The sequence below is a fragment of the Dicentrarchus labrax genome, unplaced genomic scaffold (assembly GCF_905237075.1).
Source record: "Dicentrarchus labrax unplaced genomic scaffold, dlabrax2021, whole genome shotgun sequence".
Classification (NCBI taxonomy): domain Eukaryota; kingdom Metazoa; phylum Chordata; class Actinopteri; family Moronidae; genus Dicentrarchus; species Dicentrarchus labrax.
In genome coordinates this window covers 18957191-18975490 of record NW_026136715.1, presented here as the reverse complement: position 1 = coordinate 18975490, position 18300 = coordinate 18957191, and the positions used below count along the sequence as shown (strand labels likewise).

Here is an 18300-nt window from a genome sequence, read left to right as displayed (position 1 = left end):
GTGGTCAAATAAGCAGAGGCATTCATCTGGGGACCGGTACCCTGCTTCCAACCGACCCCCCACACCCCTCCTTCTCTTTCTATCCATCATACTCATGAAGAAAGTTAGCCAAGTATTAAACAAATAGAGAACTGGTGAGACTTATGCACTAGCGCCTGGCAGGGTCACTGGATAATGACAGCTCAATTACGGTGAATCCCCTTGTACACCATCCCCCCCCCCGACCCCCCACCAACCCCCTCCAATCCCTACAGCCACCCCACCCAGCACTGCAAATTTGTCAAACTCACCAAAACGATGGGTCTGACAGTGTAATCGCTAACCGTCCCCACCAACATGAAAGAGGTCTTTATCTGGCCAAATCAAAGAACCTGATCTCTGAGAGAAAGAGGTGGGGGGGTTTCTAGAGAGAAATGTCCCGCTCGGCCCCTGTGAGACGTGGAGATGTCTCTAATCCGCTTTAATGAGACACTGCGTGCCCATCTTTGTGGTAATGACGAAACACAGTGAGAAAGACTGTGGGGGGGAGAAGAGGGAGAGATAGAAGTGAAGATGGAGCCAAGGCTTTGAACTGGCGGCCTGATGAAAGGGGCAGCAAGCAGGGGGAGTTTAGAGCCACGCTGCACACCACACACTACACACCACTGTCTGATTCAGACACAGACAGACAAACAGCCCAGGGGACAGAGCAGTTTGTCTGCTTATCATATCTGGACAGGATGAGCCATCATCAGCAGCGCCGGATTGGGACTGGGACTGGAGGCTGTGTGTGTGTCTGTGCGTCAAGAGGCAAGCTACAATTCGTGAAACCGCTACAGACAAAGAATAACGCTTTTGACAAAAAGAGATTTTATTCACCTTCCCATTATACTGTTTATGGCTTTATTGGCTTTAGTCCACCAGCAATGTTAGCTCACTGCATTAGCCAATTTTAAGGTTGGACCATATTAATAGGGAAATATTCCAGAATTGATAAATGTCATTATATAGTAATTGTCTGCAAACATACGCATATAAATAATCAAACTAGGTTGAAAGCAATGCACTGTCCTCCACTGTAGTGCATTACATGAGACCTGCATGTGTCTAAACCAAAAACTTATTTTGTAAATTTTTAATTACAACTTCCTCAGAATCATTCATGTGGATAACATTATAAGAATATATCATGACAGTATGTTTCAGTGAAAAATTTGCTAAATAATAATAAATTATTGCCCAACTCTACGCTGAAATTTTGTGCTCACGCCAAGATACACAGTGGGAACAGAGAACATGGCGTAAATGAAAGAAAAGGACAACATAAAGAAGACAGGAAGTTCTGGAATGGATAAAAGGAAAAGAGCAGGCTGAGGACAAATGAAGAAATAAAAGGAAAGAGCGAGAACGAGGGAGAAAGTGAGCGGGCTAATACCAAACAAATCGGGATTAGACCCAGATAAGACTAGTCACAATGCTGAGCAATCTCAGGGATATCGCAATGCAAGGGGGGAATCATGAGGGCTGCTAAAACACGCTAATTAGGGACTCGACACATTTGCCCCTTGTTTAGCAAACAACACACACTGTTTAACAGCGGGTGGTGCACAATCACACCAGACACACAGAGAGATAATCATTTAGCGTTAATCAGCACACTCAAGAAGTAAGGATGATGTATTTCCTACGGGATGACTCCAGCAGTCGGGGTGTATTCTTAGCCCTGAGAAGCTGGAGGAGTCTTCTAGACACGGCCCAGCAGCGGTTGGACGTAACTCGATAAGCAGCCACAGGTCAAGACAAAATGCATTTAACTGCAGTGTAATGGCTTTTCATTTTTTTGAACCCCCTTTTTCGCCAACACATACCGCTGTTCGAATGCTGCTCTGCTATTTTTAACAAGACCCTGCCCCCATCTGCAGGCTGAAAACGAGGGCTATGAGGAGAGACGAAAACCAGGGGGGCTGCTAAAAAAGAAAACATCAGGGATATATCTTAAACTCTCTCGGGCATGCCACAGTCTCCACTGCCAAATGATTGGGAGATTGCTGTGTTTTTACAAACATGGCGGATGAGGTCATGGTGCAAAGAGGCATATTTGCCAACTGGATAATGTGAGGTCAATGTATTAATGGAATGAATGGGATTTAGAGCCATGTGCAAGAGCTTAATGCAATGGTATTTGTATGTCAACTCAAAATTTTACTTAGCCAGCATGAGACCAGACAGGAAGCATGGGGCTGAAACATGGGTGCGTGTGTGTGTGTGTGTGTGTGTGTAGTGTGTGTGTGTGCCTGTGCCTACGTGTGTTCAGGTGTAAGGCGTGCCCACCCATCGCTGTGGCAGACTTGGCCAAGGTCAAAGCTCAGAACAGTGACAGGACCTCCAACAACTGTACAAAGTGGTGCACACACTGATTCTGTCTCTCTCTATCTCGTTCTCTTTCTCACTCTCTCTCTCTCTCACACACACACACACACACACACACACACACACACACACACACACACACACACACACACACACACACATTTAGCCAGCCAACAGTGTGCCAGCTCCTGCTGTTTGGATGACATTTACACTCAACCTTTCTAGTTTGTGATTGATTGGGGTTAAATCCTAACATTGCCCAAAAATCTGTCACCACTAAGGTGTGTGTGTGTGTGTGTGTGTGTGTGTGTGTGTGTGTGTGTGTGTGTGTGTGTGTGTGTGTGTGTGTGTGTGTCCATCCAGGATCCATCTGCATTACTGTATATGTATGGTTTCCACGTGTCACAGAGCTAATGAAAGCCAATCAAATATTTACAAACTTTCAATGGGTCTCAGCTGACATTAAAGAGTCACTGTGACTTCATCCTGCTCACTCCAAAAACCTTCATTTCTATGCTTTTACGCACACTGTAACTGTCTGGAATAAGAGAGTAGTGGCTATTTAGTAAATCAGTCAAAAATAATACAGAACACGGATTAACCAATAAACACACCGGTCTTACATTTGTGGCCATACAAGTTCCCTCTTCATCATTTGAAGTGATAAAATTAGAATTTGAAAAAAGAAACGTAGGGTGATGTGAGTCTTGTTGGAGGCTGCAGGGCCAAAAGATGAATATAATGTCTTGCGGATATCTGAAAAAGCTAAATGATTAACAACAACCTCATAATCACAGAAGGCTATTGAAAGGTTTTCTGGGTTTTCTAAATTATGTTCACATCTTATGGCACCAACTAGATATGAAACATGTCTTTTCCAAGGGACACTTGGCCAAAACAGCAGCAGTAGCAGCACATTTACAGCAGTAACTGACTGAATAACAATAAAAGCATTTCCCTGGAGATAAAAGACTGTGTCCAGGGAGGAGGAGAGCGAGTCATAGATATTGAAAGAAAACATTAAAAAGCTGGCAGCGAAACAGTCGTAAAACAGACTATTTAAACAAATTATTGTAATATTCCATTTGAACTATGCTCACATAATTTAACCTTCCCTCTTTAAGCTTTAGAGCACAGGTAATTCATAGAGTAACCAGTTCCTTACATTGTAATTCTTTATTCAGTGTATTCAGCGCACAGGTGGAAGAGATCATGGACATTTTCTTTATTGGCTGACTGCTTCATAGATTTAGGACAAGTAAGAAGAACTGAGGCTTCAGACTACACTGTCCTGCACATTTCAGGGTAATTTGAATACTTTACTGGAAAGAACATTCTTCAAGAGTCTGTTCTCATAGCAAATTTGAAGATATGGTTACAAAAGGCAATGCATCTTTATTTGTATCGTATTATGTGAATCAAATGTGGACCATATGTTTCTGAAACAGACAGTGGCTTGACATTGAACTAACTGTAACCGTGACCAAAACATTACCCTAACCTTAACCAAAGTCCCTTCCCCTGTGACAAATGAATATGTTTCAAATAGGCACATTTATGGCTATGTTATGAATAAAAATGCTTAACTTTTTGGAGGATATGACCCCTTATTACTCCTATCATACTGTATGCTCTGTGAATACAGCTGGACAGTACAAGGGTATTTCACTGAACACACATGGACTAAGACGAGAAAGCAGCTCTGGAAATAAATATGAAAAGAAGGCGAAGAGGCTCACAACACACACTAAACTGTATCCTAACATGTGCACACAACTAGAATGAGGAACTCACATCCAACAAACCTCCATAATCAAGTACTTGCAGCATATGCGGCTGTGCCAAATGTGAACTGATGCAATTAGTTAGGCTACACAATTTTTCAATCCTTCAAAATTAACACAAATTGTCCTAAAATCAGTCCAAAGGCTCTCAAAAAAAACTCCCTAACAGCATGAAAAAGAGACGTTTCTGTGTCAGAAACCTGATTTCACTAAATCACTGCAAAACATGTCTTCCTGATTGGACATGATCAGTATTTCTATAAATTGAGAGAAAAAAAGACTACTGTACAGAACAAACACACACAGTGTGACATCACCTGAATGGCTTCAGTTTTTTTTGGGATGCAAAGATTTGTGAGACTGTGATTCTTATAGCGGTCACTGCAGTCATTTTACACAGAGATGTAAAACTGCAAAACTGGTGTTGCCTGATTCAGAGCGCTGCTAAGATCATTCACATCATCACACATGAATGCAAATGGGCTCTGTGGAACCACAAGAGTCTCAGGTTTCCCACTGTGTTTTTATCTATGGAAGGTCTACAGCAATAATAAAAAAAAGATCTCGGAGGTATTTTCATTTTGCATTGTGTCCAGCACTACTCACATTCAAAATAAAACTAAATTAAATTAATTCAATCATTAGCCTTCCTCAACAACATTAAACTGAACTAGTCAAAATTACATTGCAGCAAGAGGAAGTCTTCTAAGACTATCAAAGTAAGAGTCATCAAGAAGTTTTCTATAAATTTCTGTCTTTATTGACTCTCTGATGCTCCAACTTCAAAATAAAATCAGCTAAAACTGAGACATGTACAGTTGAATGAATTTCAGTTACATTACTCTGACAGTGCATTTCCTTTTCTTTCGATGATCCTATCATTTTTATGTTCAGGCTCTAATCTGTGAACATGGTGGAGTGCTATCTGACAAACATTACAGCTGCATAGCAGTAATACATGGGAGCCTGCACGGGACCCTGAACGTTTAGCCAGAAGTTCAACATAGCTGCCATTGTTGGTTTTAAAGTGTTATGGGTTGGGTTTTATTACTTCTGTCAAAACATCAGAAGCTGTTGAGCCAGGCCAAGTTCATGACTGGGAGTCCATCTAATAAGGGGCATTTAACACAAAAATCAATAGGATATCTGGCAATTAGTATGCATAGGCCAGATAGAGAGAGACAGAGAGGGGGTGTATGAGAGGAAAACTGTCAACTGTTGTGTATTTGTTGTGGTGGGTTAGGAGAGGAGGGGAGGGGGCCAGTTCGTGCAAAATCAGCAAAAAACAAAAAAAGGAAAAAACAAATGAGTTGGTAATAAACCCATGTTGGCGCTATCTTTTATTTTACTGACTTGATAATGCAGAAGGCCTCTAAACCTAAAATAGGTTTAGAAAATCAATAACGTGTGTAAGTTGTGTATTCAACACCTTCCTGCTTCTTCGACTGTGTGCAGAGCTGATACATGTTTCTATTTTAATATTATTCCTTTAGGTTTCTGTGGAGACGTTACTGAGCGTTATTGCGTGCGTGTGTGTGTGTGTGTGTGTGTGTGTGTGTGTGTGTGTGTGTGTGTGTGTGTGTGTGGGGGGGGGCATGTTTGTGTACACTGTCAAGAAAAAAAAATCTACACTCACTCAACTGGAAGTCTTAATTGATAGAAACCAAAATGTTAAAGCTGCACACGGACCCAGCACAATGCCGCAATAAGACAACCGCAAGGTGTTAAAACTTTTCGCACTAACAGCCCTCTGCAGCGCACAGGAACGCACACATACACACACATATATATGGATATGGCACGTACAGAAACGTAATGTGAGCAAAAAGTAAATTCATTGTCACGTTGGTGCAGTATTCTCTGCTAGATCCCCTGTATGGATTTTTTAGTTTTTAAGATAACAAGAAGCTAAGTCTCATATGAAAGTCGGTATAATCGATAATAGACATGTAGTGTTAAGGCTCATGTGTGTTTTATTAAAAAATAAAAATCTGGGAAAATATTGAACATTTTTAATTCATAATAATCAACACGCTGATGTATAGCACAGAGGGTTTTGATCCAGATATTATCCAATGTAATCAAAAACAATACGACGTGTGGCATTTGATCTTAAATTAAACTGTGTTTGAGAAATCCACTAATAAACTAAATATTAACCTGTGGGGAACAGAGCAAGAAAAACGATATATTTTTTTTTTAGAACAACATAAAAACCCACCTGTGAGGACGATATCATATTATAATCCAAACACACTAACATTCATTTAATCCTGACCCCAAAGCATTATGTAAACAAACCTGAGCGACTGCAAAGTAATCAATGCGAGTCTCCATTAAAACACACACACACACACACACACACACACACACACACATTATACTTGTGGGACTGCGGAGTTTCTACATAGTCCTGGACTTTAAGGTGTCTATTCTCTGCCCCGAGAGAAGAAAATATACACGGGGGTTAAAAATAAATGATAAAGCAGCTGGTGGATATTGCTGTGGGCCTTCTGTATGCAGCTACAGGAGAGTATAGGCCTAGTTTACCTAAGCGGCAGAAAGAGAAGGAAAAAATGAGGGTGGAATATACTCCCACGCGTTGTATTCAAAAGTTGTGGGCCTGCATGTTTTGAATGTTAAGAAGAACAAGACTTTTTTTTTTCATGTCTGCTGCCTTCTCTGTTTTTCTCCCCTACCGCTGCAACACAACAGATCTGAGGCCTCTGGGCTGCAGAGGCTTCCAGGGCTCCGATGTGTGAGTGCTACAAAGCCAGGTATTTGTGTTCATTAGCACCCGGATCAACAGACTATCAAGGCTGTTTAGAGATCAAGACCAAGTGCAATTACTGGGCAAGAAGCGGGATCCACGACATGTTTAAGTATTTTCACAAAGTAGCCCAATTAGTGTTATGCTTTTCGTTCTCTCTCTTTCTCTTTTTTTTCTTCTCCCACTTTCTATTCTGTCTTTGTTTTTAAATTTAGACGGGAACTTGACCCCCATGTGCAGCAATCATGCAAGAGTAATAAGGTAATAACAAAAACAAAACTGCACATTTGTATTTTTTTTTATCTTTTTATTCCTCTTATTATTTATCTGAATTCACGTGTGTTGTCCTTACTGAACATTTAATAATAATCCTAACATCCTTTTTAAAAAAATGTATTGTATCAAGTCCAGGCTCGTTTAAAATAAACACGTTTCAGGTTTGTTTTAAAAACTGTGCACAAATATTTATTCCACTCATGGTCTTGAATGTAAATAGTATTATTATTGGTTTTTTTTAAAAGCCTGAATGATGTCTAATAGCCTATAAAGATCCAGGTCCACGTTGAATTAAGGCCAGTGGCTTTGGCAAAGTTACAGAGCTTTAAAGACCTGTAAACACGCAATCAAGCATGCTCAATATAAAAACAATAACAGGTATATTTTAAAATTATTCTTTTTTTTTTAATAAGCTTGTAATAATAAAAAATAAATAGCGTGCAAGGCTAAAAGTGTCTGTTTTTTTCACCTCTGCATTTTCACTAAAGAACAAATCGAAACTCCTCACAATGTAACAAACATATATTAGGACATAACAAACGCCAACAGGCCTACTTAAATCCTTCACTTGTTAAGCATTCGTCTTTCAAATGAATTGTCGATTTTAAAAAAAGCCGATTGACCCACACTGCCCGTAGAAAACACAGTGCATTCATGCAGGAATAATAATAAAAAACAGGCGGTGTAAATAAACGCGATTCATAAAATCAATCCGCCAAAAAAACAAGCAAATGTAAAACAATAAACATGGTCCATTTCCAACAACAAACAATCTCATGTTCACTAAACTGAATACATGAATTTTCCGTGTGACGCGAGCAGCAGTCCACTAAGTAGTAGTAGTATGGGCGCTTTCTTGCACAAGACGCATTATTGATTGGCATTCCCTGGAGGAGGAACCAGTCTGCAGCAGTCCGGGGGCCCTGGGACAAAAACAAAGTTGCCGGAGAGCGATATCATCTGCGGTTTCAAGCGGGATCGACTAAAAAAAAAAAAAAAAAATCTGCATTAAAATATTGCCCTTTCTGTCGAAATTCACATCTTGGCGTCTCCGTCTGCAGGGCGAATGAAAAGAGTGCGCTCAGCTCGGTGTGAGCTCTGCAGCAGCACAGAGCAGTGCCACAGCGCCCACTATTTCTAAAGCCGGGAATATTATTTCACAAGACTTGCTACGGGGCTCTATAAAAAAGTTACTATCCATTCCGACAACTTTTCTAGGTAACTTTCAGGGGGAAACGAATCTGCGCACCTCCACTGAACCTCCGACACCCGAAAAGAGCAAGAAATACAAGATGGAGCTCAGATTTTTTTTTTTTTTTTGTTGGACGGCAATGTTTATCTCTGCCTTTATAGGAGTGTAATCCACTAAAGCACCAGCGGCAATTCTCATCACACATGAAACTTTCTGACGCCGGGGAAACCGACGAAGCCAAGACCGCAGCGTGCAGCGGAACGGGACTGAGCAGCCGGAGCTGGACACATTTTTTAAGCAGAAAAAAGTTAACTCTGGACAAAGAGTCGCCCCCCTCTAACCCTCTCTTAAGGATATGACAAATGACAAGGACGCGTTGGACATCTACGGACGCAGGAGTTTGGAGCCGGCGGCTGAAAAAGCGATAAGAAGGAGAAAAAGAGAACACCTACTTTTGGCCAGTTTTCTCGCCCTCGCCTTGGATCTCATCTTGTCGGCTTGTAGATTCCTCTCGTCGTCCTCCGTGAGCCCAGAAGCAGCAACAACACTATCTTCATCTCACCAGCATTGTCAGTTTGGACACCTTCGCACATGCGCACAGGCCATTCAATCTGACACCCTCGCCGGGGCCAAAAAACTTTCCAATGTATTCATCATCATCACTTTTTTGTCCTATCGTCTCCCCTTTAGATCACTTATCTCTTCCCCTCCTCCTCTTCCTCCTCCTCCTCCTGCGCTCCCCTCACCCTCCCTCCCTCCCCCTTACCATCCCCTTACTCTCGTCCCCCCTCCTCACCCCGACAGCAACCCCCCCCCCCAACCCTCCCCACCTCCACCCACCCCATTCAGCGCCTGCCAGCACCTTTTTGGTTTTTCAACCCTTTAACCGCGACAACTTGGTTTTCCAACCGGCGGTGGACGCAGTGAGGTATGGTGAGGTCAAGGTCGCATTATAACAATGGAAATGCTTCTGAAAATATTTTGATTTAAAATATGATTATAGTTAGATTCTTTTATTTTGTATTTTCTCTCATAATATTTATATTTTTTGCCATAAATGTTTTTCTTTCTGAATTGACAGACTCCCGCAGACTTTGTATTTAAGCTGTTGGCGCAGCCGATGCACCAAAAAGTGCTCCAACTGCAGAGGTTATTTTTAACTTCATTGATGCACATGCGGGCGTAAATAGGTGCAAGACTCGATTGGACTTGCACTTTATAGGCTATGATTTAGTTGTGTGTGTGTGTGTGTGTGTGTGTGTGTGTGTGTGTGTGTGTGTGTGTGTGTGTGTGTGTGTGTAAACCTCGTTGCCCTCAGGACAAGCAGCGGCCAGCAGCTGTTTGACGCATGCATGGAGCCTCCACCAGCAGAGTCCGTACAGGGGAGAAGGTCCAGGCTTTTTTATTTTTTCCCCTGCAATGTGTTCACATTTGTAACAATCGTATTTGCAGCAGTTATTTCTTGGGGAAGTGTTTCTGCTCGCTGTTAGAGCCGCAGTGCCGCGTAAAGTTAAGCGCAGGTCACCTGAACGAAGGTGGATAGACTGCAGACTTTCTCCTTGTAAGTATGACTTTTGCCTTGCACCTGTTTGTTTGTTTGTTTGTTTGTTTGTTTGTTTGTTCGCTGCAGGCAGGAGGAGAGCGGCTTTACGTTAGTCCGGGCACCCAGCAGTCTGAAGTAGCCTGGAGGAGTATACAAGGTAATTTTTTGATTTTTATTTTTGGAATATGTATTTATTCAAACACATCGGGAAAGCATATGATCCTGCAGTTATTTTTTTTTTTACTAACTTGTATGTTAACACTGAAGGCCATTTACTGTATTTATATGAAAGGAAAGAGTAACATTTTATTATACATTTTATGAATCTTATTGTAACTATTTTGCATGACTTCAGATTTGTAATATAGCCTATTTAATTGCTACCAAAATTATTATTATTATTATTATTATTATTATTATTATTATTATTATTAATTAATTAACGCTGTATATTTTTGCTATGAGCGTAAATGCTAACTTCTAAAACAGAAACAAAGGGAGCACTGATAGAAGTTGGATATTCCCATTTATTTGTATTTTATTATTTATAAAAGTAGTAAAATCCAGTTTGACTGATGGTGGTAGGCTGGTCGTCATATTCATGTGGTGGCTGGGCCTTTAGCCTACATGTCATATGGGAATGGTTTCCGTCTAGTTTGGCTGAATAAAGGCGGCTCTATGCTGGAGCCTATTAAAGATCGGTGGTGATGGAGCAACTGCAGTCTGCTGGGAGAGCGGCGGGGATCAATTCTCCGCACACTAATCACACAGCACTTTTATGGGATACTTTCAAATCCATGCATAAAGAATTATTATTAATATTATTATTGTTGGTATTTTTATTTCCAGCCGTATTATTATTATTTTTTTTTTGCCTTTTGCTGAACATTACATTGGCATAAAACAACTGCAAATAGCGCGCCTGACATTTCTTTGGGTTTTGTTGCTTCGCGGTTGAACCGCAGCTTGTTGCTCATTATGATGCACATGAAACAACAATTGATTTGAATAAAGGCTCGAGTTCATCAAACACGTCTCTGGCCTGTTTTGGACAGAAATTTCCGTAGGGTGTTTTCCCATGAGTTGAGACAAAATGAATCATTAATCAATAATAATCAGCAGCAATTAGCATACATTATCTATATATTAGGGAGTTTGTCTTGGCATCCTGACGCGCGGAGGTTAATTTTATTGGCTTTGCAGAAGCAGGGGAGCGTGTGGAAGTGTGCTCTCTGGTCTACAGGGACTGTGAAGTGTCAGGAGGTGGCCACCATGTTTACACACCAGTAACATTAAAAAGAAATCCCTGGAAAACATATTTAATACGGAATCAACGGTCACATCCTAGAGCCACACGCTCCACGGCCATGCAGGCGGCGCAGAGTGTGCGAGGGACAAAAAGGGAGAAACAGGTCGATAAACAAATAATAAATTATGTGAATAACGGTGGTACAAAGGTTTTGTTTATTCCTTGGTGTCTGGGGGAAGCATGGGAGCGTGTCGACAAGCTATCAATAATCCATTGTCTCAATCGATTGGCTCTATCGATAACGCGTCCTTCCATCCAGCTTCAGTCAAAAGGAAACAGACATTCAGCAGAACTTTCCCCAGTCTGTGGAAATTATTTCCCTCAACCCGACACAGTTCAGGCCGGGCCTCTGAATATGTCTTGCACATCAGGGTGGACAAATGATTTCACATGGTGCAACACCTTTTTTTAAAAGGAGCAATTAACTGTGATTACGCTCGCCAAGAGAGAAGTGTTGCTCTCCGACAGTGGACCGTTGGGGAATACTTTTCTGCGTCATTTAAACGTCGACCTTTAACGGGTCTGTGGAAACGAACAACGGCTGCGCAGGAATAAGCTCGCATTTTGTAGTGCTTGCTTTCCAGAAATGTGGCTCTCTTATTTTTTTTCTTTCTCCCTTTTGTCCTCCTGCGGCTGGAGGGAGCGCAGGAAGGCAGCGCCGCTGGCTCAGTCCCCGGAAGAGAGGTGCGCTGCTGCACTCGTGTTCAGACCTCCACACAGGACCCCTCTCTGTTTTATTAATCCGCCTAATTAGACTGAAGAGAGGCAGCTTCATCATCAGCTCAAAGTGCCAACAAACAAACTAACTGCTTGTAGAAAAGGACACAGTGCGACCTCTGTGGCAAGCAGTGTGCCTGTATACACTCCTGTAGGCTACATTGCATTGTCTCATTCATATCGTCTCCACGGCTCCTATATCCTATAAGGCCTCTTACGCGCGCACTGAGGCCTGGTTCTGTATTTGTGGGCTAATTGTCTGAAGGGTTACACGGTGTTTAAAGGACCCAATTTGCGTTAAATCGCTTCAGTTTCCTTAATCTCATCTTGATGAAGTAATGGCGTCTTCACATCACCTGAGCTGACAGTGGGTCTGCGGCTATGGCGTGTCACCGGACGTCGTTTGTCACACCGGCATTGCATGGTGTTTTTTCCTCATAATATAGGCCTACAGGCTTCACATTGCATTTACCACTGACAAACAAACCAGCAACAGCGTGCAACATTATTGAATTACAGCCGAACAGATGAGATAACAGTTTATAGATTATAATGCAGGTAGGCCTACATGTAGCTGTATTTATTCTTTTTTTCGAAAATGTACCGGTATAAAAAGATTCATCTCAGAACTTTTAACAAATAAACACAATCTTGCTATCAACATAATCGCCAATCATTAGGCGTGTGCTTTGATGAGGACGCGCGTGTGTGTGTGTGTGTGTGTGTGTGTGTGTGTAGGTGTGTGTAGGTGTGTAGGTGTGGGGGGGAGGCTACAGAAGTTTATAACACTATGGACTGGTGTGGTCAGACTGCGGTGACTGTACAACCCCCCCACCACTACCCTCCTCCCACACACTCACCCACCCACGCAGACACACACACACGCGCGCACACACACACACACACACACACACACACACACACACACACACACACACACACACACACACACACACTGGCCGCTGAAACCCAAGCTTTATCCACGGTGGAAAAGGCTCCGGGTCTTTGGATTAGACGTTACGCGCAGATAACATCAGCTCACATTAGATATGTGAAACGGAGCACCTCGCGGTCCGGCCTGCGGATGAGGTGGGCCGAGGGGACATCAAAAAGCCGCAGGGCCCTTTTGTGAGCGCTGTGAGCATTAGAAAATTTGCGAACTGTAATTCTGCCACAGTCGATGTAATGGGAGAGTAAACATGGTAACTAGCTGCGGCGGGGCGCAGGGAGCTGCGTGGAGGCACGCGCTCATGCACGCAAGTAACACCGCTCTGGAAGAAAGAGGGACCGGTCACCCGCACACAGCTTTGTCATCTCAGAACAGAGAAATGAAGAACACAGTAACAGTCATTTCCATCAACAATGATTTTTTTTTTCCACAGAGAGATCGATAAATACAAATTCCCCCAGATCCCAGCAGCTAATCAATTACAAACTCCTCATTTCCCCTTTTAAAGTATTAGTTTACAGCGGCACTCCGCAGCGGGCCGCCACCCCCTTCCCTTTAATGAAGTCCCCAGAAGCGGTCACACTGAAGTTGCCTTGGTAATTATTAGCCATTAATTGGGTTCAGGACCTTGTGCGTCTGTGGGAAATGGGAAATCTGACCGCTAATCCAAGACGTTTCTTTGGGGCCTTTCGCAGTGTTGTTAACATGCTGTCAGAGACAGACGGGTGCTGCGCCACAGCTACCGATGGCAGGAATATGAAGAGGTTAGAGGGCAGCGACTGTACAGATACAGACACACTGCAGGAGGCCTGCACTGGAGCGGAGCACATCTGGAGAGCTAGAAGAAAGCCAAAATACAACATGTTTCAGATATATGGGTGTGCGTTTTGAGGGTGTGGGTGGATCAGGTGGTTTTGAAATTAGTCGATGAAATTTACAGTTTGCAACATTTTTTTTTGTATAATACAGACTAAAGTATTTCTGAATCCTTTTTATACAAATATTTTTGCAACGCATTTAGCAGCAATTCTAAATCTTACATTATTCTTGATCAATTAGCACATCAACCCCATTGCGACCTACAACGGGTTAAACGCATCTTATTTGATTGTTTAATTGTGCGTCAGTCAGTGATTCCCGAAACGTGCATTCAACTGTCAGTTCAGTTCAAACACAGCTGCTATCGATCCGACACAAACCAAACACAAAGCAATAAAATGCATTTAATCATTTTCGTTTTTCTCTTGGAGTCTGAAAAAAATAAAATGGATTTTTATGATTCTGCCTGATTTATTTTCAGCCACAAATGTTGGCTAATTCTGCATAAAAATGAGAAATCATATTTAAAGCCAGCATTGGAAATTAAAGGGCATCTGTGACTGTATTTTACGACAAATGCTAACGAAGATATATTTTTATTATTAAAGAATGTTCGGTCCGAGCAAAAATGAAACCACAACCGATGATCAATTTGCGGAGTGTAAAGAAGGAATATACAAAATCTGATTTAATCTGACTGAATTAGATATTCCTCCAAAAAAAACAGAACGGCAAAGCATCCCGACCGCCTCCCGTCCCATCATCATCAATGTTGTTGTTTTTAATTAATCGCTCGTTAATGTCGCCATTCATTTCCCCGCAGATCAGAGGAGCGAGGAGCCGACAACCCCCGCCAAACAAATGCACATTAAAATATCGCCGGGAGGCTTCGGTGAAAATTACCCCGATGTAGAAATGACCTTAATATGATGTAATCAATCAAGCTGTCTGCTGGGACACTGGGAATCACAATGTTAATCTTTTAGTTTGGAGCGGCGGGGGGAAAAAGCCTGTCATATTTTACTACTCAGCCAAAGAGCACACAGTTTATGCGTTAAGTTTAAGTTCAGTGACATGTATGGAGAAAACATACTGCGAGAATACAGCCTGTATAGTAGCAGAGAAAATATATTTACACGGAGTATTTACAGTAGTTTGTGGTAAAGGCCCAAAGGCCCTTTAGGCCTGTGATTGTTACAGATTTAAAAAAAGAATTATGGCGCCTCAGTGTTTGTAACTGAAGGCAAAATAATGGAAAAAATGTAGTGTTCAGTTTAATATGATTAGATCCATAGTCTAAAGTGTAATCATAAAGGCTAAAATCTATTCTGAAAAAGGAAAATAAGTTTCAGAAATATTACAAACATGATCATTTTTCACAAGATTTGGCCAAGATTCCTGACAGACTATAATTCACATTGAATTCATTAAAATAAAGCAATGAATAAAACCATAAATATTTTAGGAAAATATATTTGAGTCAAAGTCATGTTTCAATTTTGAATTAAAATGCATCTTACTGACTCAGAAATTCTGCTCAAACCTGATGTAAAACAAGCCAGAATGAGGTTTCACAGGCTTCATGTTAAATTTAAAGTAAAACACTTGAAATGAACAATGAAAAAAAAAAGGGTCAGCAGATGTGATAGCCTATTGGGTAAATGTATAATTATCACAGGAATAAATGCTGCTGTCGACAGCAACTTGCCATGCTAAACCTGATGAGAGCTGTCACACAGAATGAGTCCAGTAGGTACCAAACATGGGTGCACAGGTATTAGCACCAAGTACATACACAAAAGTTGGCAGGTGACAAGAGGCTCATGTGGGCAGCCTGAAGTGCTGAGGCCAGTGCATGTTATCATTAACAACTGTGGACAGATAGAACAGGCCGAGCCCACAAGTGTCCATTTCACACCAGCCTGGCATGGCAGCGGGTTAGAGCTCTAGAGAGCCGCCCACCACCCCCTCAGCAGCCCTTTGAAGCACACCAGCTTCTGGGATTTCTGGTTCTCATCTTTGAAACAAACCCCCTTGAAGGTTTCTAACCTGAGATGTGTGTTCTCACCTCCAGTAAAGATCTGATCTGGGATTTTGTTCTCGTCATACCAGCTTCAGTGACCTTTTTTCACTGCTACTGGGCTTTGATAGCACAGTGAGGCTTAGGGAAATGTGTAGCGACAAGGTGCAGTGGACAAATTGATATAGCTGTGTCTGTTACTGTGTCAGTAATAATATACATCCATGTGCTGCAAACGCAGGGCCAGGTGTATTTATTATAATGAGGTATAGAACTACTGTATATCCCAGGATTCATCACTGATTAAAACGTTACTACATTACATTGTCCATTCAAAAAATCTGTATAACTAATTGAAAGTCACAGGTAACACCCAACAAGCACAAGCACAAAATGTGTAAAACTATAAGCCAAATGGCTACAAAAGGGTCACACCTTTAAATCTAATGAAAATAAAAATAAAAATTCCTTTTCAGGAATATGGAGTTAGATTTCCAAACAGCTCCAGATCCCACGGTCTCCATACTACTACTGAAACAGCCCTGATGGATTATAATACTGTATGTGGGAAGTGACGTCACTGCAGCCAGCTAGAGTGGGGCCCCACAACACAACACACACATACTCATGGTGGTGAAAATGCTTAGCAGGAGGGATGGGAAAGGCTCAGTACTGAAGCATTTTCTCCGCCCAGTCTCGAAGCAAAATCAGCGCTAAAATACATGTGCAGCGTGAACATACTGGACATGTAACATGATGACGCACTTTCAGTTTGCTCGCATAGAATAAATATTCACGAGTGTTTTGTCTGTCAGATATATTCAGGAAAAGAAAGCTGTTCACTGTAGTGGAGTTATCATCTCTTACCCAAATCCACAAGTCTTGTTGACATTCTCAGGCTAAATGGATCTGCTTTTCAGTAATATGTTTCCACTGCCAAGGTACGCAGACCCTCAGTCCAAGGGGTACTGTAAGGGATTTCAGCAAATCACAAAAATGACTAAAACTCAACTTGATACACATCCACACAGACGCACACTTCTTCATGTGTACGCACACGCTCAAACTCAACCCAGTGCTGTGCTACTGAGTGCTGTGGTGCATTGTACTCGGAGGCAAACATTTTCAAGTTAGCCTCTTTTCCCCACAGGAGTGGATGAGTTCCCAGCATGAGGAAAAAATAACTTAGGCCAAGCTGCACACTTACACTATAAGCCTGACATCACATAGGAAACAAACCATAAAACACCAAACACTCTACAACCCAACAAAGGCCAATAAAGGTTTCAACAACTGAAGCACAAACACTGCAAGTAGCAAACAAAACCAGCAGCTCTCCTGTGCCGTTTCCATTTCCATAGAGATTATTTTCTCATTCTCTCTTTGGCCCGGCAGTGACCAGCTACATTATTTATTTGTTTGTTTTGTTGCACAGTGTATATATGTGTGGTGGTGGTGTGTCTGTGGCGACAAAGCGTGTGTGTGTGTGTGTGTGTGTGTGTGTGTGTGTGTGTGTGTGTGTGTGTGTGTGTGTGTGTGTTGCTGGACTGACAGGATGATTAATAGGAGCTCCAGCCAAGATGGGCGAGGGGGGAGTGATGGCGATGGTAGGTGGAGGTGGGGGCTGGGTGGGACTTCGGCAACACATCAAAAACAACAGCACTTCCCTGGGTTTGCCGCCACTTCCTCTGTAGGACCAACCCACTCCCCTAAATCTCCTCCACCGGGGCACGTAACCCTGGAGTGACTCGATGGGGATTAACAGACAGGAGTTAATAAAGAATTTCTTCATGACGCACAGACACAGGCTGGATGAACTCTGTTATTGGTGTGCTTGCTGCAAGAAGAGGAGGAAGAAACACATGCAGAGGAATTTCAATGTTCATCAGAGTTGCATGTTGTTTGTTGAAAGGGCACAGCGAGTGCTGAAGTGGCAGATAGATTCACGCACAACCTGGATAAATATTGACCCTGGACCTGGCTTTAGCAGGAGTTGCGACAGGTGATGTAGCGGAAGGAGTGAAAGGAGGAGGCTGGGGATGGAAGTGACTTTTTTTAAACTTTAGCAAAAAGTTGGCAAGTAATGGGGACAGAGGTAGAGAGCAAAGAGGAGTAAGGAGTGAGCAGTATTCTTGTGAATGAAACCATGATCTAAGCACTTAATAAGCACTTAACATCATTACTAGAGAATTTACATTAAAGAAATGAAAACTGCGGAGGCCCAGACCTGAGAGTATGGGGCAGCTATACAGTAAGCTGGTTTCCTCCACAGATGGAGGGAAGTTTTGAAAGACTGCCCTCCTGTGTCAGTCGCACAAACACATGTTGCACAATAGCCCTCTCTCTCTCTTTCTCCCTCTGTGTCTCTCCTCTTATTGAAAATTGGCCTCCTTTAAGAGACATAGCTGTGCATATTTGTGCTGGGAGGCAGAGGCCAGTCAGAACACAGAACACACCATTACTAAGGTAACTGGATCTGGATGAACGCATGTTTTTTTAATTAAACAGTATATGAAAGGAGAACTTTCTGTCTTAATTTGTGTACAGTATGTGTATTTATACAATTCCTGCA

The 18300-nt window shown here is 42.2% G+C and overlaps 1 protein-coding gene across 8 annotated transcripts in view; it reads right to left on the bottom strand.

Moving 5' to 3' along the window:
• prdm16 (PR domain containing 16) overlaps positions 1 to 9040 on the bottom strand; it is a 181810-nt gene extending 172770 nt beyond the window's left edge. For 4 of the 8 annotated variants that reach the window (XM_051425919.1, XM_051425920.1, XM_051425922.1 and 1 more), the window contains exon 1: positions 8824 to 9040. In XM_051425919.1, the coding sequence (XP_051281879.1) occupies positions 8824 to 8860 (37 nt within the window). In that variant the 5' untranslated portion in view covers positions 8861 to 9040. The remainder of the gene's footprint in view (positions 1 to 8823) is intronic. The other 4 variants (XM_051425924.1, XM_051425925.1, XM_051425928.1 and 1 more) reach the window with 2 other exon arrangements.
• Positions 9041 to 18300: the final 9260 nt, after the last annotated feature.